Source organism: Aethalodelphis obliquidens, unplaced genomic scaffold, assembly GCF_003676395.1.
Source record: "Aethalodelphis obliquidens isolate GAN/ISIS:26980383/991018 unplaced genomic scaffold, ASM367639v1 scaffold7, whole genome shotgun sequence".
Lineage (NCBI taxonomy): Eukaryota > Metazoa > Chordata > Mammalia > Artiodactyla > Delphinidae > Aethalodelphis > Aethalodelphis obliquidens.
The window spans coordinates 67,582,674-67,607,294 of NW_020837951.1; the positions used below are offsets into that span (position 1 = coordinate 67,582,674).

Sequence of the window (24,621 nt, forward strand, 5' to 3'; positions counted from 1 at the left end):
GTCTTTCTTTATTATTTTGAGGTAGCAGTAGTTTCTTTCTACTCCTAGTTTTTTTAGTGTTTTTATCATGAAAGGATGTTGAATTTTGTCAAGTGCTTTTTCTGCATCCGTTGCAATGATCATGTGTTTTTTCCCTTCATTATGCTAATGTGGTATATTATAGTGATTTTCATATGTTGAAACATCCTTACATTCCAAAAATAAATCCTACCTCTTCCTGGTGTTTATTCCTTTTATTATGCTGCTAAATTTGGTTTGCTAGTATTTTGTTCAGGATTTCATCATCAATAATCAGAAGAGATATTATTCTTTAGTTTTCATTTCTTATAGCAGCTTTGTCTGGCTTTGGTATCAGGGTATTGCTGGCCTCATAGAATGAGTTAGGGAGTGTTAGTGTTCCCTCCCCTTCAAATTTCAGGAAGAGTTTGAGTTAGGGAGTGTTAGTGTTCCCTCCCCTTCAAATTTCAGGAAGAGTTTGAGAAAAATTGATATAAATTATTTTTTTAAATATTGGGTAGAACTCACCAGTGAGGCTTTCTGGTACAGGGCTTTTCTTTGTTGGGAGGTCTTTGATTACTGATTCAATCTCCTTACCACTCATAGGTCTAGTCATACTTTTACTTCTTCATGATTCAGTCTTGGTGGGTTGTATGTTCCTATGAAATTGTCCATTACATCTAGGTTATCCAATTTATTGGTGTATAGTTGTTCATAGTACTCTCATTTAATATTTTTTAAATTTCTATAAAATCAGTAGTAATGTTGACACTTTCATTTCAGATTTTAATAATTTGAATGCTCTATTTTGTTCATAGTCAATGTAGCTAAAGTTGTCTATTTTGTAGATCTTTAGGGAGAACTAATTTTTGCTTTCCCTGATTTTCTCTGTTTCTCTATTCCTTATCTCCACTCTATCAATCATTTCCTTTCTTCTACTAGCTTTGGGTTTAGTTTGCCCTTCTTATTTCAGTTCCTTAAGGCCAAAGTTAGGTACTTTGAGATCTTTCTTTTTAATTTTTTATTTTATATTGGAGTATAGTTGATTTACAAGGTTGTGTTAGTTTCAGGTATACGGAAAGTGATTCAGTTATACATATACCCATTCTTTTCCACATTCTTTTCCCATAGGTTATTACAGAATATTGAGTAGAATTTCCTGTGCTATACAGAAGGTCCTTGTTGGTTATCTATTTTAAATATAGCAGTGTGTACATGTCAATCCCAAACTCCCAATCTATCCCTCCCCCACCCCACCCTTCCCCGCTGGTAACCATAGGTTCATTTTCTAGGTCTGTGAGTCTCTTTCTGTTTAGTAAATAAGTTCATTTGTATCATTTTTAAAGATTCCTCATATAAACAATATCATATGATATTTGTCTTTCTCTGATTTATTCACTTAGTATGATTGATAATCTCCAAATGACATTGCTGCAAATGACATTATTGCTGCAAATGGCATTACTGCTTCTTTTTAATGCTGCAAATGACATATTATTTCCTTCTTTTTAATGTTTGAGTAATATTGCTGCACATGACATTATTTCCTTGTATACTGTATTGCTATAAACTTGATCACGTTTGTGATCAATTTAAGAAAACTGAAATCATATCAAGCATCTTTTTTGAAACAATGCTATGAGATTAGAAATCAATTACAGAAAAAACACAAACACATGAAGGCTAAACAATATGCTACTAAACAACCAATGGATCACTGAAGAAATCAAAGAGGAAATCAAAAAATACCTAGAGACAAATGACAACAAAAAAAAACCCTGACAAGCCAAAACCTATGGAATGTGGCAAAAGCAGTTCTAAGAGGGAAATTTACAGCAATACAATCCTACCTCAGGAAACAAGAAAAATCTCATGTAAACAACCTAAACTTACACCTAAAGCAACTAGAGAAAGAGGAACAAACAAAACCCAAAGTTAGCAGAAGGAAAGAAATTCATAAACATCAGAGCAGAAATGAAATAGAGATGACAAAACAATAGAAAAGATCAATGAAACTAAAAGCTGGTTCTTTGAGAAGATGAACAAAATTGATAAACCTTTAGCCAGACTGATCAAGAAAAAGAGGGAGAGGCCTCAAATCAATAAAATTAGAAATGAAAAAGGAGAAGCTACAACAGACACCACAGAAATCCAAAGGATCATAAGAGTACTATAAGCAACTCTATGCCATTAAAATGCACAACGTAGAAGAAATGGACAAATTCTTAGAAAGGCACACTCTCCCAAGACTGAACCAAGAAGAAATAGATCAGACCAATCACAAGTGCTGAAATTGAAACGGTGATTTAAAAACTTCCAGGAAACAAAAGTCCAAGACCAGACTGCTTCACAGGTGAATTCTATCAAACATTTAGAGAAGAGTTAACACCTGTCCCTCTGGAACTATTCCCAAAAATCACAGAGGAAGGAATACTCCCACACTCATTCTATGAGGGCATCAGCATACCAAAACGAGGCAAAGATACCACAAAAGAAAGAAAATTACAGGCCGATATCACTGATGAACACAGATGCAAAAAAACTCACCAAAATACTAGCAATCTGAATCCAACAATAAAGGATCATATACCGCGATCAATCAGTGTGATACACCACATCAACAAATTGAATAAGAAAACCATGTGATCATCTCAATAGATGCAGAAAAAGCTTCTGATAAAATTCAACACCCATTCATGATTAAAACTCTCCAGAAAGTTCACGATTAAAACTCTCCAGAAAGTGGGCATGGAGGGAACCTACCTCATATGACCACATATGACAAACCCACAGCTAACACCATATTCAGTGGTCAACAACTGAAAGCATTTCCTGTAAGGTTAGGAAGAAGACAAGGGTGTCCTGTCTTGCCACTTTAATTCAACATAATCCTGAAGTCCTAGCTGTGGCAATCAGAGAAGAAAAAGAAAAGGAATCCAAATGGGAAAAGAAGTAAAAATGTCACTATTTGCAGATGACAGGATACTATATATAGAAAATCCTAAAGATGCTACCAGAAAACTATTGGAGCTCATCAATGAATTTGGTAAAGTTGCAGGATACAAAATTCATACACAGAAATCTCTTGCATTCCTATACACTAACAATGAAAGATCAGAATGAGAAATAAGGAAACAATCCCATTTTCCATCTCATCAAAAAGAATAAAATACTTACTTAGGAATAAACCTACCTAAGGAGACCAAAGACCAGTACTCTGAAAACTGTAAGATGCTGATGAAGGAAATCAAAGATGACACAGACAGGTGGAAAGATATACCATGTTCTTGGATTGAAAGAATCAATATCGACAAAATGACTATACTACCCAAGGCAATCTACAGATTCAGTGCAATCCCTATCAAATTACCAATGGCATTCTTCACAGAACTAGTGCAATCCCTATCAAATTACCAATGGCATTCTTCATAGAACTAGAACAAAAAATCTTAAAATTTGTATGGAGACACAAAAGACCCCAAATAGGCAAAGCAATCTTCAGAAAGAAAAACGGAGCTGGAGGAATCAGGCTTCCTGTCTTCAGATCATACCAGAAAGTTAGTCATTGAAACAGTATGGTACTGGCACAAAAACAGAAATACAGATCACGGAACAGGAAAGAAAGCCCAGAAATAAACCCACGCATCTATGGTCAATTAATTAGACGATGTAGAAAAGATAGTGTCTTCAATAAGTTGTGCTGGGAAAACTGGACAGCTACATGTAAAAGAATACACAAAAATAAACGGAAAGACTTAAATGTAAGACCAGACACCATAAAACCCTTAGAGGAAAACACAGGCAGAACAGTCTGACATAAATCACAGTGGTATCTTTTTCTATCTGTCTCCTAGAGTAATCGAAATAAAAACAAAAATAAACAAATGGGACCTAATGAAACTCAAAAACTTTTGTACAGCAAAGGAAACCATAAACAAAATGAGGCTTCCCTGGTGGCGCAGTGGTTGGGAGTCTGCCTGCCGATGCAGGGGACGCAGGTTCATGCCCCGGTCCGGGAGGATCCCAAATGCCGCGGAGCGGCTGGGCCCGTGAGCCATGGCCGCTCAGCCTGCGCGTCTGGAGCCTGTGCTCCGCAATGGGAGAGGCTGCAGCGGTGAGAGGCCCGCGTATCGCAAAAAACAACAAAAAAAAAACAAACAAACAAAAAACAAAACAAAATGAAAAGAGAACCCACATAATGGGAGAAAATATTTGCAAACAATGCAACCCACAGGGATTAATCTCCAAAGCACACAAACAGATCATGGGGCTCAATATTAAAAAAAACAAACAACCCAATCAAACGATGGGCAGAAGACCTAATTAGACATTTCTCCAAAGAACGCATACAGATGGCCAACAGGCACATGAAAGGATGCTCAACATCACTAATCATTAGAGAAACGCAAATCAAAACTACAATGAGATATCACCTCACACCAGCAGAATGGCCATCATCAAAAAGTATAGAAACAATAAATGCTGGAGAGGGTGTGGAGAAAAGGGAACCCTCCTGCACTGTTGGTGGGAATGTAAATTGGTACAAGCACTATAGAGAACAGTATGTGGGTTTCTTAAAAAACTAAAAATAGCACTACCATATTATCCTGCAATCCCACTCCTGGGCATATATCTGGAGAAAACTGCAATTCAAAAACATACATGCACCCCAATATTCATTGCAGCACTACTTACAATAGCCAAGACATGGAAGCAACCTAAATGTCCATCAACAGAGGAATGGATAAAGAAGACGTGGTACATATATACAATGGAATATTATTCGGACGTTAAAAAGAAAGAAATAATGTCATTTGCAGCAACATGTATGGACCTGGAGATTATCATACTAGGTGAAGTAAATCAGAGAAAGACAAATATCATATGATATTGATTATATGAGGAATCTTTAAAAATGATACAAATGAACTTACTTACTAAACAGAAACAGACTCACAGACTTAGAAAACGAACCTATGGTTACCAGGGGGGAAGGGTGGGGTGGGGGAGGGATAGATTGGGAGTTTGGGATTGACATGTACACACTGCTATATTTAAAACAGATAACCAACAAGGACCTTCTGTATAGCACAGGAAATTCTACTCAATATTCTGTAATAACCTATGGGAAAAGAATGTGAAAAAGAATGGGTATATGTATAACTGAATCACTTTCTGTATACCTGAAACTAACACAACATTGTAAATCAACTATACTCCAATATAAAATAAATTTTTTAAATTAAACTATTTAAAAATAGATAAACAAGAAGGACCTACTGTATAGCCCAGGGAACTATATTCAATATCTTGTAATAACCTATAATGGAAAAGAATATGAAAAATTATTTATATATACATACATGAATCACTTTGCTGTATACCAGAAACACAACATTGTAAGTCAACTATACTTCAATTTTTAAAATACATTTAAAATAATAAAGTGAATCTCTTGTAGGTAGATTGCCAATCTATGCCTTTTGATTGGAGAGGCTTGTGTTTCCCATTTACATTTAAAGTAATTACTGATAAGGAAGGACTTACTTTTCCCACTGTTATTTGTCTTAGGTGTCTTATAGCTTCCCCCATTCATTACCTTCATTACTGCCTTCTTTAGTGTTTAGCTGATGTTTTGGTTTTGGGTTTTTTTGAGTATAGTCTGTAGGTATTTAATTTGTCATTGCTCTTGGAATTACATATAACATTCTAAAGGTATAACAATCTAGTTTTAATTTATAGCAACTTAGCTTCAACCACACACACAAACTCTATTCCTATAGAGCTCTGTCCCGTTTCCTATATGTTAATAATATAAAAGTTACATCTTTATACATTGCATATCCACTTACAGATATATAATTATTTTTAATGCATTTTGTCATTTAAATCCTATAGAGAATAAAAAGTGGAGTTACATACCAAAAGCATAATACTAATTTTTATATTTGCCCATGTTTTTACATTTGCTCATGTATTTACATTTGCTGGCAATCTTTATATCTTATGGCTTGGAGTTACTGTCTTGCATCCTTTCATTTTAACCTGAGGGTCTCTCATGTTTCTTATAGTCAGGTATAGTGGTAATAAACTCCCTCTCATCTTATCTGCAAATATCTTAAGTTCACCCTCATTTCTGAACGACAGTTTCACTGGATATAGAATTCTAGGTACATAGTTTATTTTTTTTCTTTTCAGCACTTTAAAGATATAATTCTCCTACCACCTTCTGGCCTGCAAGGGTTCTGCTGAGAAATCATCTGCTAATCTTTTTGAGGATCCCTTGTACCTGATGAGTCTATCTTGTTGATTTCAAGATTCTTTGTGTTTATTTGTAAGACAATTTCATTATACTGTATCTCAGTGTGGTTCCCTTTGAGTTTATTCTACGTGGAATTTGTTGAGCTTTTCGGATTTTTAGATTTGTATCTTTCATCAAATTTGGGAAATGTTTGGCAATTATTTCTTCAAATGATCTTGCTGCACCTTTCTCTCTCCCTCCGTCTTCTGGGACTCCTCCATGTGTATATGTTGGTCCCATTGTCATGTCTTTTCTTTCAGCTCATTAGACTCAATAATTTTAATTGTCCTGTTTTCATTTCAGGTTTGCTAATTGTTTCTTCTGTGTACTCAAACCTGCTGTTGAACTCTGCTAGTGAAATTTTCAATTCAGATATTGTATTTTTTAGCTCCACAATTTGTTTGGTTTCTTTTTATAATTACTAACTCTTTGTTAATATCATTTTTTCTGATTTCCTTTAGTTCTTTATTCATATTTTTCTTGAGATCTTTTAACATGTTTATGATGGTTGTTTTAAAGTCTTTGTTTAATACATTTGATGCCCTGCTTCTTTAGGGCTGGTTCTGCCACTTCACTTTCTTCCTTGAATGGGCCATGATTTCCTGTTTCTTTGAAGTGCTTATGATTTATTCTTGGAAATTGGGCATTGAAAAAAACAGACATCTCTCCCAGTCTTTGAATATACTTTCTCTGTGCCTGTGCACACCTTCACTGCTTAACTGGGTGTTCTCAGAACCTCGGGATCAGCCTGAGATGAAAGCTTAAGGTCTTCTCAGATCTTTCCTGAGCATATGTCTTGCCTGGGCCTGCTTGTGACTTTCAGAATTCCCCTTTATATATGGCTGCTTTTGAATGTCTTAATTTCCAAGATGGTCTCACCTCAGGTTGTCCCCAGAGCCTTAGGTGGTCTATTGTATGCCTCCATCTGTAATCTCCTGCCCCAAGTGTCTGTAGTCCCCTTGCAGCTTTCACAAGTAGCGGCTGCCACTTGATACATGAGTTAGATGAGACAGAGACCAGTCCTTCAGGTAGCCCTCTGACAGACAGGATAGAACATTACATACTGCAAATAGGATCTTCTCTGCTCCCTACAGATGGTGGGAGGAAAATGGGCTACTGCTGCCTCTAGACCAAAACTGCCATGCTATATACCCTGAGAAAAACCATAATTCAAAAACATACATGTACCACAGTGTTCACTGCAGCACTATTTACGATAGCTAGGACATGGAAGCAACCTAAATGTCCATCAACAGATGACTGGATAAAGATGATGTGGCACATATATACAATGGAATATTACTCAGCCATAAAAAAGAACGAAATTGAGTTAGTTATTTGTAGTGAGGTGGATGGAGCTAGAGTCTGTCATGCAGAGTTAGTCAGAAAGAGAAAAACAAATACCATATGCTAACACATATATATGGAATCTAAAAAAATGGTACTGATGAACCTAGGGGCAGGAATAAAGACACAGACATAGAGAACAGACTTGAGGACATGGCAGGGTGGGGGGGGGCGGAGGGGAAGCTAGGACAAAGTGGGAGAGTAGCATTGACATATATACACTAACTAATGTAAAATCAATAGCTATTGGGAAGCAGCTACATAGCAAAGGAAGATCAGCTCGGTACTTTGCGACGACCTTGAGGGGTGGGGTAGGGAGGGTGGGAGGGAGGCTCAAGAAGGAGGGGATATGGGGACATATGTATGCATATGGCTGATTCGCTCTGTTGTATAGCAGAAACTAACACAACATTGTAAAGCAATTATACTCCAATAAAGATGGGGGGCAGTTTTCTTTATTGGGCACTTGCTAGGTTGCTGTAGACCTTTGACTTTTTCAGAATTCCTATAAGATTAGTTCAGCCAGTTTCCAGTTGCTTTTTGATATTTCTGTGTGTGAATGAGGACTTAGAGCTACCTAGTCTGCCATTTTGCTGATGTCTTTTGACCACAATTGGGAATTCTTGAAGGAGTGATATGTCTCCAGGAGCCCTTTCTTCCACTCTCATTTGTTTCTCTACTCATTGCTGGTTTGACTTCAGTGCCAATTGCCACACGGAAACTGCCCTTCACAGGGTCACCAGTGCAGCCTATAAGTCAGGTTCCGTTGGGTACTGCCAATTCTTACTCTATCTTGTTTGTTCTTTTTGACACATTTTGATACTACTGACCCTTTTTCCTTTCTGGAAACTCCTTTGTTGGTCTCTGTGAATACATTTTCTAAGTTCTTTTTTTTCTCCTTTCCTGCAGTTTAATTCCTTCTTTTCTCCTCTTCCTGCAGTGTCCCTCAGGGTTCTGCCCTAAGCCTTTTCATCTCATGCTCTCCCTCCCCTTGGGTTATACTACCTATGACTCCTAGCCACCACTGGTCTACTGATGACTTTCAAATGGACAGTGTTCAGCACAGCTCTCTTTTAAGTCACAGATCTATGAACATATATATTTGGATATTTCACAAACATCTCATACAAAACATCTTCAAAACAAATTCTTACCTTTATGTTCAGTCCATAAACCCGAGACTCATCTTAGCTCCCTCCCTGTCTTTTATCCCTGTCAAGGCACCACTGAAGCCATGCGAATCATACGTTCATAGAATCTCCTCTCCATTTCCATTGCCCAGTGCCTTCATTTTGATCAGCAAAATTTGTTACCTAGATTACTTTCTCCGGTCTATTCACTTTCCAATTCAATTACCGTACTGCTGACAGAATAATCTTTTTAAAGAGTAACTCTGATCGTGACACTCCCACTTAAAAACCTTTCTAGGTGCCTCCCCTCCCCCACCCCAACAAAGTGGCATTCATAAGAAAATCCAAACTCCTCAGACAGCAAACTCCTCAGACAGCTTACAATATTTCTCATGATCTGGCACATGTTTTACAGCCACATTTATAATTCTACCTCTCATATAATTCTCCTGCAAACATTCCAGGGCTGTTTTTGCCATCATTCTTTCACATACGCGTTTATGGAACACATTCCCTACCCAAGACAGGTGCCTCATAAATGTATGTTGGATTAAAAGAAGAATGTTGAATTATTACATGAAGCCAGGTTGTTAGAACTGAGAAGGTGGTCTTAGTTCTACTTAGACTAAAACCAGCATGGTTTTCAAAGACTTCAAAGAGGTAGGAAGATGAAGGAATAGATCTTTGAATGACACTCTTCCAAAAGGATTTTCTTGTCAGAAACTATTATCATTTTCATTCTTACAGGAGTGGAATATGGAGGTTTGGTGGGCATCTATAGTTTGAATCACATCCCAACAATATATCACCAATGCAAAAATATTAAAAGGGGGGCTTCCCTGGTGGTGCAGTGGTTGAGAGTCCGCCTGCCAATGCAGGGGACACAGGTTCGAGCCCTGGTCCGGGAAGATCCCACATGCCGCGAAGCAGCTAAGCCCGTGCGCCACAACTAATGAGGATGCGCTCTAGAGCCCGCAAGCCACAACTACTGAGCCCGTGTGCCTAGAGCCCATGCTCCGCAATGAGAAGCCACTGCCATGAGAAGCCTGTGCACCACAATGAAGAGTAGCCCCAGCTCGCCGCAACTAGAGAAAGCCTGAGCACAGCAACGAAGACCCAACGCAGCCAAAAATAAAATAAATTTATAAAAAATTATATTGAAAGGATTTTGAGATCAAGCAGTTCCCTGTAATTTGTAATGCCTCAAGCCTTGCTACTCTTTAAAGTGTGGTCCATGGACCAATAACACTGGCGTTCCCTGAGAGCTTTTAGAAATTCAGCATGGATGAATTAAGATGGGTGAACAGAGTGAGAAATTCAACAAAGTGATGATAGAAAATATTAAAAAGTACCAAATAGAAGTCAGAGCTGAAGGAGGAACACATTAACTGAAAATTGTTTAGGTGTTCAACAACAGACTACATGAAGCAAACAAAGGCTCAGTGAATTAGAAGTCAGGGCAGTGGAACTCACCTAATCAGAGAAGGAAAAAAAGTGATGCTAGATTAAAGGGCTTGCATTACATAGGTCCCAGAAGGAAAAGAAAGTGAGAAAGGGGCGGAAATCCTGCTTGAAGAAATACTGAAAGATTCCCTAACCTGGGGAAGGAACTAGACACCCAGCTCCAGGAAGCCCATAGGGCTCCAAATAAGATGAACACAAAGAGATCATAAATAATCCCACGTGTATACGGTCAAAAAGAATGAAATCTTGCCATTTGCGACAACATGAACGGACCTCAAGGGCATTACGCTAAGTTAGAGAAGTCATACAGAGAGAGACAAATACCATATGATCTCTCTTATATGTGGAATATTTTTTTTTAAAAAAAAAAAAAAGCAAGCTCGTAGATACAGAGAACAGATTGGTGTTGCCAGAGGCGCGGGTGGGGTGTGGAAATAATGGGTGAAGGGCTCAAAGACTAAAAAAATAAATGTTACACAAAACAGGATTGCTGCTTATAATTTTAAGGGTCAACAGCTCCCCTGTGGACCCCTAGGAGTCCAGATACTTCCAAGTTTAAGAGCCCTTGCTCTAAAGTGACCTCCGACGGATGTCTGTCCCTTCACCCTACTCAAATAGCAGATGTTTCGTATTTGACAGACACCATCGTTGGTGGCGGGTTTTGCCACGATGGTCTGGCTCTGCCAGCCCTGGGGAGAGCTTAACCATCTCCACGAGCATGGACTAACTATACACACCTAAGTCTACCTTTGTTCAGCCACCCTTGGTTTATCCTGGAGAAAATGAAACCAAAGAAAGGAAAGAAATCATGGACTTGGTTTCTTGGACGAATTTAGCAAGAAAACAATAAACCAAATTACCTCTGGACTGAAGGAGGGAAGGAAGAGGGGCTTATTTAGAGATGTTTAACTCTAAAGCTTACCACCACATTCCTAGTCCATTATGCCAAGATTAACCTTCCATATGGTTACTCTGGGAGGGGGCTGACATCTCTGACTGGCTCTATACTGCCATCAGCCATTTGCTAGCAGAATACTCACAGACCACAGCAAAGCTAACCCTCCCACTATGGACTAAGCAAAAATGTGCTGGTGGCTATCCTTTAAGTTGGTGTAAAGAGGGGCAAGATAAGTGATCTCAGGGCCTCCAACAAGCCCCTGCACAAGGATCTTTTGCCCCACGCAGCCTGGGCATTGCAGCCTGTCCTGTGACTTGGCTAACGTGTATGTCACCTGTTTCTGCTTCCCAGTGCAACGGGCCTTGCGTCGGGCCTCGCCTCGCCGTGCAGCACAGACAAGTCTTCTGCCAGACCCGGGATGGCATCACCTTACCATCAGAGCAGTGCAGCGCCCTTCCGAGGTAAGAGAGAGCCATGGACTGCCTTTTCCCAGGCCCTGTGTCAATAGCACGGAAAGACGGTGGTAAGTAAACGTTTCTCCTCCAACCTTCCATGGTCCCAGCGGTCACCTCCATTCTCCCCAGGTCACTGGCCTCCTAGAGGTAGATGGCTCAGCGGTGGCCTCGTGCTTACCGAATGGGCCAGGCTGGGCTTTCCCCTTTCGGAGACGGAGAGAGAATGCAGAGGATGCTGTTCCTCTGAGGAGGCCTGATGGCACAAGAGACCCGTGCTGGCTACAGGGTGGGCAGGAGGTCAGGTCCACAAAGTGGGCACCAGACCCCAAGGGCTCCACCAGCCTCTCACTCTTGTCCACCTCCCTCTAGAAGTTATGCTGAGACCCCTGTCCCCAGGTCTCAGCCTACCATTCCTATCCAGCCCCCAGCCCCTGTCATCCTTCCTTCCCTCGGGGAGAGGGCTCATCACCCGCCTCGCTAAGGTCCCCGCCCCTGAGAGCGGCTCTGCCGTCCCCCACCCCGGTAGAGCTCATTCTCAGGTCATGCAGTGACACAGACATTGTAGAGATGAGCAGACAGAGGCCCAGTTAGAGGAAGGGGTCTTCTGAGACCCTACAGCCATTCAGTAACAGAGCAGAGATCAGAACCCAGGGCTGGCAGCGCTGGGAGTTCTGAGAACTGAGTTCTCAGGGATACCTGAGGTTTTGGGGTTTCCAGCACTGTTTTCACATCAGCTCCCCTGATTCATCCCCCAGAGAGGCAGACCCTAATCCTGCCACCCTCCTACCACAGGCCCGTGAGCACCCAGAACTGCTGGTCCGAAGCCTGCAGCGTACACTGGAGGGTCAGCCTGTGGACCCTGTGCACGGCGACCTGCGGCAACTACGGCTTCCAGTCCCGGCGCGTGGAGTGCGTGCACGCCCGCACCAACAAGGCAGTGCCCGAGCACCTGTGCTCCTGGGGGCCCCGGCCCACCAACTGGCAGCGCTGCAACATCACCCCGTGTGAAAACAGTACGTTCCAACCCCACAGAGCCTTCTGCAGACTCCCCACGAGGCGTCAGGTGCAGCGGGCAGTCCCCGGAACTCAGCCTGAGCATAGGGCAGTGGACCAGCTTTCCCAAGGATCCTGAGCTAGGGCTGGAGTTGTCTATTTTCAGAGGGTGCATGGGTGCATGCCGGCGAGCAAAGGTGCATGCAGGGATATACATGCACGTGTCCAGGCCACAAGAGATGGCTGGGTGTGGCCCAAGGGCTCCATCCTGGCCCCTGAGACAGCCAGGTGCCTTTGGCCAAGTGCTGGATGAAATCAGCCTCCAGCTCACCTACGGGAGTCTGGCTGGTACCCAGAGGGGACAACTAAACAATGGCTCTTGGGGAGAAAGCACTGTTGGCGCCCAAGCAGCACACAGAGCACCTCCCGCTCAGCCAACCCTGTACCCATCACGGCTCTGCGTCTCACAGAACGAGGACCTGCCGACCCCCACCCTCCTTCGCAGCCCCGTGGGCACCCACCGGTCTGTGCAGGAGCCACACCTGGGATCTGATACTCATTCACTCCCTCTTCCCTCAAGTCTAGACCCCTCCTCCTTAGCCCAGCACCAGCGTTTGTATCCCCATTGGGTGAGGATCTATTTTTTTCTTCCTCTGGACCCAAAACAAATCAGAGGTGCTTCTCCACAGGGAAGGAGACAAAGCATGAAGCAAAGAAAAGGGAATTTTTAAATGTTGCTGTGCCGTTTCCCCCGCAAACAGGGCCACACTGAGCCTCAGATTCCCCACGCTGAGCACATGCCATGTAGGCAAACAGGGCCAGTCCTTTTTCTACACGGGGTGGGATCGTATATGTCCTCTCGTGTGATGCTGACCCATCTGTCAGCTCCCCATACTCAGGACCACCGTTCCACAAAAGTAGTTCAGACTTACTATATTAACCACAGGTGTCACGGCCCGAATCCACGTCAGCCTGTGCCAATACTGAACTAGGACGCCACGGCGCCTGGTAGGCACGGTGAGGGGAAGGGGTAGAGAGGCTCGGGAGAGAGGACGAGCAATGAAGCTTCACGGGGGAAAGGAAGGCTCGCGTTACAGGGGGTGAAGCCACCAGACAGGTCCTCACTTGCACACCACCCCGAAGTGGAGCAGAATTTAGTCCTTCTGGGAAGCAGCTCAAGGAGGAAAAGCATCAATCAGTCAGACACTCAACCGCCATGGGAAAAGGCCCCCCTGCCCAGGAGGTGAGGCGGCCCTGAGCGCCTTCAGGAAGGAAGGGGGCTATCGGTATTCGGCCCCCAGTCGCAGCCTGAGCTGCCCCCATGGTTGGCAGCCTGGGGAGCAAGTGGCCAAGCTCCACCGGAGCAAGGCCAGCCCAGAGGCCTCCAGCACGGGTGTCTGGTGCCCAAGGCAGACCCCAGGAGGCACCCGGTAGCCACGGCTGTTACCGAGCCTCCGTTTCACCTCTCCTTTCTGTCCCCTTTCCCAGTGGAGTGCAGAGATACCACCAGGTACTGTGAGAAGGTGAAACAGCTGAAACTCTGCCAACTCAGCCAGTTCAAATCTCGCTGCTGTGGGACTTGCGGCAAAGCGTGAAGACAGGACGCGGGGAGAACGCTACCCTGGCAGCACGGAGGACTCACGCAACCACCTTGGACAGAACTTAAGCTTTCTTCGTTTTATTTATTTATTTCCCCCTCTCCACCCTCCACCACACACACCCTCGTCAACCTCCTCCCTTGCCCTTCCCCCTCCCCAGACATGAGGACCCCAGCATGTCTTCTCTCTCAGTTAGCTGGAGGACAGAATGAGGGGACAGGACAAGGACGGAGGTCTAACGGAGGTTGCAGAGCAGACCGGGCCAGACAGAAAGAGCTCCCTGGAAGAGCCAGCTCCCTCCCCAACCTGGGTCCCAGGGAGACCTAGGAAGAGGCCAGCACAGCCCCCCGGGGCCAGCAGGGAGCCAGAGCCACGGTAGACAGGAGAGAGAGGCAGAAGGGGAGGGTGCCAGAGGGTTTGTGAAGCATCGGTACTGACTCCGGACAGCCAACAGCATCTCTCCTGGCAGGAGATGGTTAAGGCAGGGGAGGGAGGACACCATCCATGCTGAGAACCCAGCCCAGGACTCAGCTCTTCCAGTGGGGGGCACAGAGCAATGAGAACTCAAACCACGGTGGAGGTAAAGGGGAGCCAATCCAAGTAGGCCTAAAGCACACAGCGATGCAGAAAACGAAGTGGGGAAGGAAGGGACAGAAGCACAAAGAAGCCTGTGCGAGTTCCTGAGAGGGGGAGCGAAGGGGACAGGGGAGCGAGCGGGCAGCCACACGAGGCTCTGAACCACGAGCCCGAGTGCCTGGTGTACCAGTGCAGGCTCAGGGGAGTCTGCGGTGCTCAGCTCTGCTGCCTCCAGGAAGGCACAGCCCTGGGGCCCGGGCCGCGTGCAGGAGGTATGCCCTCCCTGCAACGGAGAGGGGTCCCCGAGGGAGCCGCTCAGTGAACTTCTGCCCGTGCCCCTATGGCAGAGCTGGTGAGACAGCGGCGGGGCCTAGCTGCGCAGTCAGGCCACCCCTGGCGTCTCCGAACCAAGCATCCCCCAGCCCGGAACGAACTGCTGACCTGGGCCAGGATGTTTCGCTCATGAGTAGGCTGGGTTTCCTGCCTATATGGTTTTTACTGCTCCACCTGAGGGCCAAGGACTGGGGTCAGCTGGCCAAAAACCAACCCACTCTTCAAGTTGCCAGGGTATCCATCAGATGAGAGCGACCCGGGCACCCATGGAACCGCAGGCTTGCGTGGGCCCCTCCCGGGGCACGGTGACGGCTGCCCTGTATTCAGACAACAGGCCGGGGCGGGGCGATGGGGCACAGAGGCAAAGCCAAAGGGTAACTAAAGCTTCCCAGACGCTCCTCAAAGGCTTTTCAACCCATTCCCTCCACACAGTGAAATACTATGAACTCTACCAGAATTAAAATACATTGGTTTTGCTAACTCAGTGGGCAAAGCGGCATACACACTCCAGTAATGCCCGTCAGCTACAGTAACGTGGCTGCAGCAAAGTGGCAAAACTGAAAATCTGGGACATCGTGGCTCATTGTCAATGAAAGTGCTCACTCAGCAGAGCGGTTTGGGGGCGAGTGATTTTGGCCTGCGCCCCCCAATCCCAGTGGCCACCATTTAGTAGCAGCTGGGGCAGAGCAGGGTGGCCGGAGTCACTCACCCCTCAGCCGAACCGCCCCCCTCACATACAGACTCGCAAAACGTCACACACCTCGGGGCCACCACTGACATCAGGGCTGCATTTTCTAGCCAGCCTGGAAGTACAAGTTAGTGGGGGAGACATTACGCTTTGTGTTCTCCCCAGGTGAGCTATGGACAGTTAAGGTAGTTCTTTCTTCCTCACCACAATAATGGGCTCTAAGAAATCATGTTCCTAAAAATCAGTGTAATGTTTATTTAAAATAAAAGAGAATGTTTTCTATGTATATCTTTTGTGAATATTTATTAGGATTTCCTGTATAAAAAAGTGCAATATTAATAATTGTACATTGTCTTCCAGAAAAAAAAAAAACAAAATATTTGGGGGACTTTTTATTAACTTCCTACAGTTGTGTTCCTGTAAACTCGGTGGTGATTATTGTATTGTTCCTATTTTTAATAGAACCTGATGTTTAACTCTGGATCCATTCGCTGTGTACAGAATACATTGTAAAAGCTAGCACAGGATGACAGGGCAATAAGAGGGGATTCGTTTGTGACACAATAGTTATGCATGGAATGTGCAAGACAGATTCCATACTACTACTAATGTGGTTGATACTATCTAGCTCAATAGCTATGGAAAACCAATGGCCAATATTTACATTTCCTAAATAGCAGGTGTCCTCCAGCTCCACCACGTGTCGGGTTGTAGCAGGTGGAGGTGGGTTTCAGAGTGAGCTTGGAGGACCTAGGTTTGGGGCGGGCAGCAGCGTGCTCCTTGCATGAGATGAATGTACATTTACTGTCTGTTCTGTGAATTGTGACTCGGCAGCACCAGAAGATTATTAGGGCTGCTGAAGAATGTGGAAGGCAGCACTTCCTCCCCTAAAACACAAAACTCTATTTATATTTTTTTGTACAGATAATACAGCTTATTTATTTAAATCCTGTCGTCCGAGTCTCTATTAAGCTCAGCCTTCCTATCTTGTTTTGGGCAGGGGGGTGAGGCTGGTTCCCAGTCACTTATGTGAGTTTGGCTAAAATGGAAGAATCGCAGTTTGCAGCTTTGCATGGGAAGCCGGGGGCCATGAACCCAGAGGAGCTAGATGTGCACAAATGAGGCTTACTGCTGACTTTGACAATCATCTCATTTATGACCCTGTGTGTCAGCAGACCTCGGAGAGATGGAGGATTTGGTTCCAGAACACGGCAGTAAAGCAGATATCACAATAAAGGAACTCCCACGAAGTTTTTGGTTTCGCAGTGCATATAAAAATTACGTTTACACTATACTGTAGTCTATTAAGTGTATAATAGCGTTATGTCTTTAAAAACAATGTACATACCTTAAGTAAAAATACTTTTTTGCTAGAAAATGCTAAAGATCACCTGAGCCTTCAGCAAGTCACAGTAGTAACATCAAAGGTCACTGATCACGGATCACCATAGCAAATGTAATCATGATGAAAATTTTGAAATATTGTGAGAATTAACAAAACGTGACACAAAGACGCGAAGTGAGCGAATGAATGTTGTTTGAAAACTGGCGCCAACAGACCTGCTCAGGGTGGGGTTGCCACAAACCTTCCATTTGTAATACACACAGTATCTGCGACCCACAACAGAGCAAAGCACGATGAAGCGTGGTACATGCCTCTAGTGGGAAGAAGGGAGCCACGGCACCGTCAGGAAGAAGAGCGAGTGCAGGCGTCTCGGTGGGGGGGGGGGGGGGGGGGTGTGCAGACTCGGAGCAGGAGGGGTCTCACTCCCGGTCGGGCTTCCTACCGCCGAGGGCATTCACCGCATGCAGTGGCTGCGTGCTGAAATCCTGGGTGTGCGCCCTTGTCGGGGCTCCCATCTATAGATCATTCCTACATTCGATCCTCACATGCACCCTGTGATCATCTCCATTGACATGTGGGTAGACAGAGACCCACAGAAGCCCAAGGTCACCCAGAATTCAAACCTGAGCAGCCTGGCTTCTTAGCCAGAGCCCTGCTCTTCCCCGCTATGCCGGCCTCAGCTCCTCCGTGCGCAAGCCGAGCAGCTGTGGCCGCCCAGGTGCGGGCACCTTTCTCTCCGACCGCTCAGAGGTTGGGAGAAGACGATGGCGGGACTCTTAATGGAGCTGTTGCTTTCTCACCCCCTAAAATCAATTCTCATGGCACTGTAGGGCTCCTAGCTCCCCCTACTTTTAAAGCATTTAATAAAGGTACTATAGAGAGTGCAGAAACAAAAGCATACTTGTAGGGTTCTATATAAACAGGCTCTGGTGAAAGGGCAGCGTGTCCCCAGACCCGGAAGACGTCCACACAGGGACCTTTGTGTGAGATACGCTCCAGGGGACCCCAGCCTGAAAGCCCAACTCCAGCCTGTTTCCAGCAACTCACCCCAGCACGCGACACTCTGCCGAACAGCGTAAAAATATGCCAGAAAGCTCTTCTTGAAATTCTAACTGTTTTCTAAGGAGTTGTGGGGTTTGCTTTAAAGAAAAGACCGATGCTAGCGCTATAAATACTCACATACCAGCAACCAAACAATGTTCCACAGAGACCCCCGTGAAGGGTTTTGGGGGGGAAGGAGTCAGAGACACCAGAGCGAAAAGCCAGGAAGGCTCAAAGGGTGGGAAGGGCTCAGACAGCACGTATGGAAAATCTTCCAGCCAAAATCACAAAGCTCATTCAGCAGGCGAAAAAAAGAGATTCTGACCAAGATGCCACCAACCACAGTGTGAAAGTTTGGAATCTTAACCATGAGCCAGTCCTAGGATTGTAACGCCTCCTGCGAGAGTGCCCTGCTTGGCCTCAGGAGTTTCCAGAACTTTGACGAGATGAGCTCAGAAAGTCTGTGGGCCCACCGAGACCAGACTGATCAACAATCACCAGAGCTCACTCATGTCCCAGCCTCCTCACCTTTGAAGAGAGGATACCGCATGGGATAGGGCTGTTGTAAAGAACTGGTTCATTCCTGTCGAGGAAATAGAAGGGGGCCTGGCATGTCACTGAACCATTCGCTGAATGTTAATTGCTATTATCATCATCCAGGCTACCTTAGAGAGATGGGGAGATGACGGGCAGGGCTGGCAGAACGTTTGCTATGTCACGTTACTTCCCATCGTCAGCTTTCAGAGACCCTCGCTTATGTTTCCATTTTCAATTGAGAAACACATCAGTCATTCCTTAAAAGTTTAGTACCAGACAATAGCGAAAACAAGAGAGGTATTAGTGAACCAAGCTCTGTATCTTGGAAGAAAACAGATCCATCCACGTAGCAAACTCAAACATTCACCAAAATACTGACAAACTTCCAGAAATACTTCCCGAGACAGATATTATTTTATAATCCCAAAGTACAACATAGTCTCAATTCAAAATACCCAAATGTACACATAAATCCCATCTCCTTTGATTTAGTTTAAAAAAAAAAAAAGAAGATGGAGAAATAGTCATTCATGAGCAAATACACAAGTAAAGTAAAGTAAAAGGTAAAATTAAGGATATCTCACTTACCGTGTGGTACGCTTTCTCATCAACAGCATGGTATTATCCTCTCACCTCATCCTGCAAATAAACCTAAAGGAAATAACCCAATTTTATTAATCATTCTCAGCTTAAATGAGACAAGTTAGATCTCAATAATCTATCCGCAGGGCTCCCCAAAATAGGCAAATTCATCCACAAGGAGAAATGGAATCGTGGGGTAGAGAGAAGGATGAAGCTTTTGGGAAATAACCCAATGAAAGCTGACCTGTCTAGCAAGCTTACCCATGGGAGAATAAATTAGGAAACAAAACGAGGTGACACCCCCTTGGTTTTTTCTCTCTCTGTCCCGCATTACGTTTGATGAACCAACTGTGATTTAAGGACTTCAGGATTCAGACTCAGAATGCACTGAATGTGAGTTAAATCAGGGAAGGTTATCTACCCATGTCATAGACTGCCAATGAGGAAAATATCGGTGTTGATGCAAGCCTTGAAGCGAATAGTAAAGAAGTGAATACCCGATGAATTCTACCAATCCTCTAAGATTAATCTAAAATTGTTATCTGCCCCCACCCACCCATCCTGTCCACTTGGAGATACTTTCACAGGTCAAATGTGTGTGAGCTGATCAGAGACTGTTATCTTCAACCAAATCTTAGCTTCTTACTCACAGCACCCCAAGGTTTTCAACTGTTTGCTGCCACCCCTAAAATTGGAAGGCAGGTATGGGTAATGAAGCGTCTGCTAATAAGAACTGAGCTGTCACCTTCTGTGTCAACAAGAGGTTTACAGCTTCACTCAGATGGATTCTGTGAAGCACCTGGTCTCCATCAACCACATGTGTCACGCTTCTGATAACACAATATACAGATGTCACTCACCTGTTTTCCAAAGGCAAAATCCAACTTCAACCAAGGATTTCCCAGGCTGCTCCTAAAGATATAGTTTATATATGTGTAAACAGACATTAAATGTGCAGTTTTATGTGAGTGAAGAGAAAGCAGACAGTGGGGAATGGTTCTCCTGCCGAACATAAATAATGTTTGCTTAAGCAGAATGCTTAGGAGGACCTGAGAGGTTGCACAGTCAGCACCCAGACCAGAAAGCAGGCCTGGGAAACCTGCTCCCTCCCTCTCCAAGACGCCATAAACAGCCTTCCTCCAGGTCTTTGTGATACCAGGGTTGACCTCGTTACAAATCCCACGAAGGACAGTAGACAAGCTGTGAACAACTTAGTTACCAGGTGAGCAACTCTACGAAAGGTTTAATGCTCAAGGAAGGGAGTGCGGTGATGAAGTGTGTCACAGGCTTGGTTTTATTCCCCCAATCCCCACCACCATTTTTTTAAATAACAATGAAAGGGCCAGGAAATGACGTAGCTGAGGTCAGCTGAAGGTTGATGAAGTTGTTCGCCAGTCATCCAGGTAGCTCTCTGTCCCACAGCTGGAGCTCAGCAAGTCACAGTGCCAGGGCACAGAGCAGGTGCCAGATTCATGGACCAGCCACTCCTGAGCTGGATTTCTTCACCTGCACACCTCCCCGCTACTGGAGTGGAGACACTCAAGGTAACCACCTGGGAGCAAACCCCCATGACCTAGATCGTCCCCTCCTTTTGCACTTGTGAAGGTCTAGCCTTTGCAACTTGGGCCCAGCTGGGATGGAAAATCGCCAGCCTCTTCATCTGGTCCTACTGGACCTCACTCTACTCGCCCCCACCAGGCAGTCCTTTGTCTCTTCTGATCTCATCTCCTTCCCCCTGGTTTCTTTTCCCATCACATACCTTTCCTTTCCCTCAGAGTTTGACCAGCTCTAACTAAGCACCAACTCTGTGCCAGGCCCAGGCTGGACCCTGAGGACACAGGGTGAAAGCCTAGTCTCTGCTTTGAGCCCCCAAGGAGCTCAGAGTCCAACCAAGAAAGCAGACACATCCCACCACTAACGCCAACGTGCCCTGCTCTTCCAAGTTTGGGGGATTCTCCAGCCCAGCTTTCTTCCTCATTTGGTCCTGTCCAGTCAGCAAGCCAGGGATCGCTCCTCTTATTCCTAATCCTCTCTCACTGGGGCTTTTACAAAGATATCCCGACTGGAGTCCAGTCTCCTCCAATCCACTTCCCATATAGCAGCTAGCACTCTTCTTATACTACCTGCAAATACATCAACGTAAACTGGTGCATACGTGTAAAATTAACTTAAACCTACACCCTGGGACTTCCCTGGTGACTCGATGTATAAGACTCCACGCTCCCAATGCAGGGGGACTGCGTTCGATCCCTGGTCAGGGCACTATATGCCACATGCATGCCACAACTAAGGATCCCACGTGCCACAACTAAGGAGCCCAAGAGCCACAACTCAGGAGCCCATGTGCTGCAACTAAGGAGCCGGCAAGCCACAACTAAGGAGCCCACCTGCAGCAACTAAGACCAGCACAACCAAATAAATAAATATTTTTTTAAAAAGCCCTACACCCTAGGGGGCAGCTAGGTAACAATTTAATTACCTATTCAGGAATCTACCCTCCAAAAGTGACCACTGCAAGCATTTCAAATATCGTTATCTAAATCTGCACCAGAGGGTTTGTTAATTACACAAAGTTCATTAATTACACACCAGTGAAATTAGCTATATTAGAGGACTGGAAAGGGTACACAAGCACCACTGCCCTTGTACAAACCATCTAAGTATCCAGCAAACCCAGCAGCCTAGAGCTGCAAGTCCAGAGCTCTCCTTGGTCCTGTGTATCCCCACTCCCCGCACCCAACCCTTGCTTGATCTGACCAGAGAAGTTTCTGGCTGATCTTACCACAAGAACAACCACCGTGGAGTGACTGTCAGAGTGCCTAGGGTTGTAATGATAGGATTTATTCAAGTTCACAGAGCAGGTTATGTGGCAGCACTGGGCCAGTTGGCGAGCATTTACGCCTGTCCCAGAATTTGGTCTGAGATTGTTTGCACTGAAACACACCATCTTAGGGAGTGAGGCTGTGTCGGTAGAAACACAGAACTCCAGCCTCTCTTAATGGAGCTCCCATTTTACCAAGATAACCTGGAAATTGTTGGTCAGCCAAAACAGCTTAAATTCATTCACAAAGAAATATTCTCAAAAGACGGTTTGGGTTATACCAGTCCTCTGTTTTTTTAAAGCCTTCTCCACCTTCCTACTTTGTCAGGATAAGGGACAGCCTCCTTAAAATGTCCTGAGGCACCCTGCAAAAGCCCAGCCTCATCTCTGGCTGCTTTCTCTGGGTGACTGGCCTCAGTTCCTTGAAGGCTCCAGGGCCCATCCTCCTTCCCCTTGTCACCTTCCCATGAGCCATGGAACACTGGCCGCCATACCCCCCACCACCTACTCCTCCCTTGGGAGTTTCCCTGGCACCCAGGGTGGGACAAATATGGAGGCTGTCAGATTTATTTACCACATCTCCTCTTGTAAATACAGTGCTAAAACGATCTGTCGTTTTGCTGAAAAGATGATGATGGGTGGGGATAAAGACGATAATGACCAACGGAAGACTATACTGCATGACGTGATAGAAGGACGAAGAAATCCTAAAGGACGAGATCTGGATAACTGTGGCTGGAGAGGCTGGGGAGAGAGGAGACAGAGGAGGGAAGGGGGAGAGGTGAGGGGAGTCCCACCTCAGCATCATACTTACAATCTCAAGGAAGCCATCACCACCCTTCAAGCTAACTCCCTGCCCTCTCCCTCCCTCCAAGCACCCAACACAATTACAATCACCTGACCCATCCCGGTGCCTGGTAACTCAGAAGATCTTTCCTTCTGTACTTCAGGAAAGACCCCTTTCTCCCTAAAAGCTGTAGTGGAGAAAGGAGAGGCAGAAAGAGGAAACATGTCTGGAAATTCTAGGATATTCCAGTCACCCCTTACCAGGGACCACACTGGGACCACAGCGGTAAGTGGAAGTGCCAGGCCTGTCTGGCTGCAGAGCCTCTTCAAAGGCCTCACTGCACCTCGCTTCCCATTTGAATGGCGGTCCTGCATTCAGATGCCCTATCCCAGCCCGCCTCGACCTCAGTGGACAGCAACTCCATCCTTCCAGGCACTCAGCCCAAAGGTTCTGGAGTCATGCTGATTCCCTGTTAATCTCACTCCACCTCCAATGAGCAACACAGTGTAGTCTACTCATTGCCCCCATTTCTACCAGCCAGGTGTGGACCTGAATCATTCTCTACGTCATAAGCCTCCTACCGAGCCCTGCTTCTACCCTTGCCCACTGCCGCCCCTCACAGCAGCCGTCAGGGTGACCACAGTGACAGCTGTAATAGAAACCGGATCTGGGCACTTCTCAGTTGGCTCCCCTTAGAGTAAAAGCCAAATTCCTGGCAATGGTCTCTACAGCCCTCACGGGCCTCCTGACTGCTCCCTGGACACCCCTAGACCAAACTGTGCCCACCCTGGGGCCTTTGCACTAGCTGCTCCCCGACAGCCTCACCTCTCCCTTTGAGACTCTCAAGGACCCCCTTCTCAGTGAGGTCCACCCGGACCATTCCCTTCAAGACACCCTGTACCTCCCAGAGCTCCCGGGCCCTCTTTCATCCCGATCACCTTTTCCTTTTCCCATGGCTCTTATCACCTTCTAACTTACAATACACAGGAGGCTTTTTATTTATCATGTGCGTATTACTGCATTTCTAGTATATATTCCACACTATTAGATAGTCATATATTAGTGAACTGCACAGTACACCTATTTATTATTGAACGTCTGTCTCCCCCACTAGACTGTAAGCCCCACGAAGGGTAGGATCTGCATCTGCTCTGTTTACTGATACAGCCCGAAGCACCTAATAAATATTTTCTGAAGGAATGAACCAATCTATGTACGTATGTGTGTACAGGTGGCTGGGAGGGGGAGGACGAGGGAGGGTGGTCAGCGCTATGACAGACGGGGCGTGCTGTCCCTCCTGGTGACGGAGCTGAGACAGTAGCTGTAGGACTGTGGGGGGCAGGGAGGCGTATCTAGGGGGCGGAGGCACATATGATGGGATGTGTGGAGGGAGAAGGGAAGATTTCTGAGAAACCACCCATCAGACAGGGAATTCATTGGATGGAGTAGAGGAAACGAAAGCCCATGGAGACGCGGGAGAACACCTAAGGGCCATCTGGATGGGTCCCCTGGAGGTGCCCACAGGGCAAGGGCATGGCGAGAACTATGGCTGACCCAGGAGTCTGGGAAAAGGGCTGCACAGACACTGTGATAGCCTCAAGTCAGACAGACCCCTGGGGCAGCCAGGCAAGCGGAGGTAGGAGATACAGCAATGTTCAGATCTCAGGCACACAGCCTCCCTTTGAGAGCTTATAATAAAACATACACAGCAGATGTGACTGTATGTTA

At 45.4% G+C, this 24,621-nt stretch overlaps 1 protein-coding gene across 2 annotated transcripts in view; it reads left to right on the forward strand.

Moving 5' to 3' along the window:
* ADAMTSL1 (ADAMTS like 1) overlaps window positions 1–16,727 on the forward strand; it is a 470,361-nt gene extending 453,634 nt beyond the window's left edge. For both annotated transcript variants that reach the window (XM_027105928.1, XM_027105929.1), the window contains 3 exons: window positions 11,489–11,598; window positions 12,385–12,605; window positions 14,074–16,727. In XM_027105928.1, coding sequence (XP_026961729.1) covers window positions 11,489–11,598; window positions 12,385–12,605; window positions 14,074–14,180 — 438 coding nt within the window. In that variant the 3' untranslated portion in view covers window positions 14,181–16,727. The remainder of the gene's footprint in view (window positions 1–11,488; window positions 11,599–12,384; window positions 12,606–14,073) is intronic.
* Window positions 16,728–24,621: the final 7,894 nt, after the last annotated feature.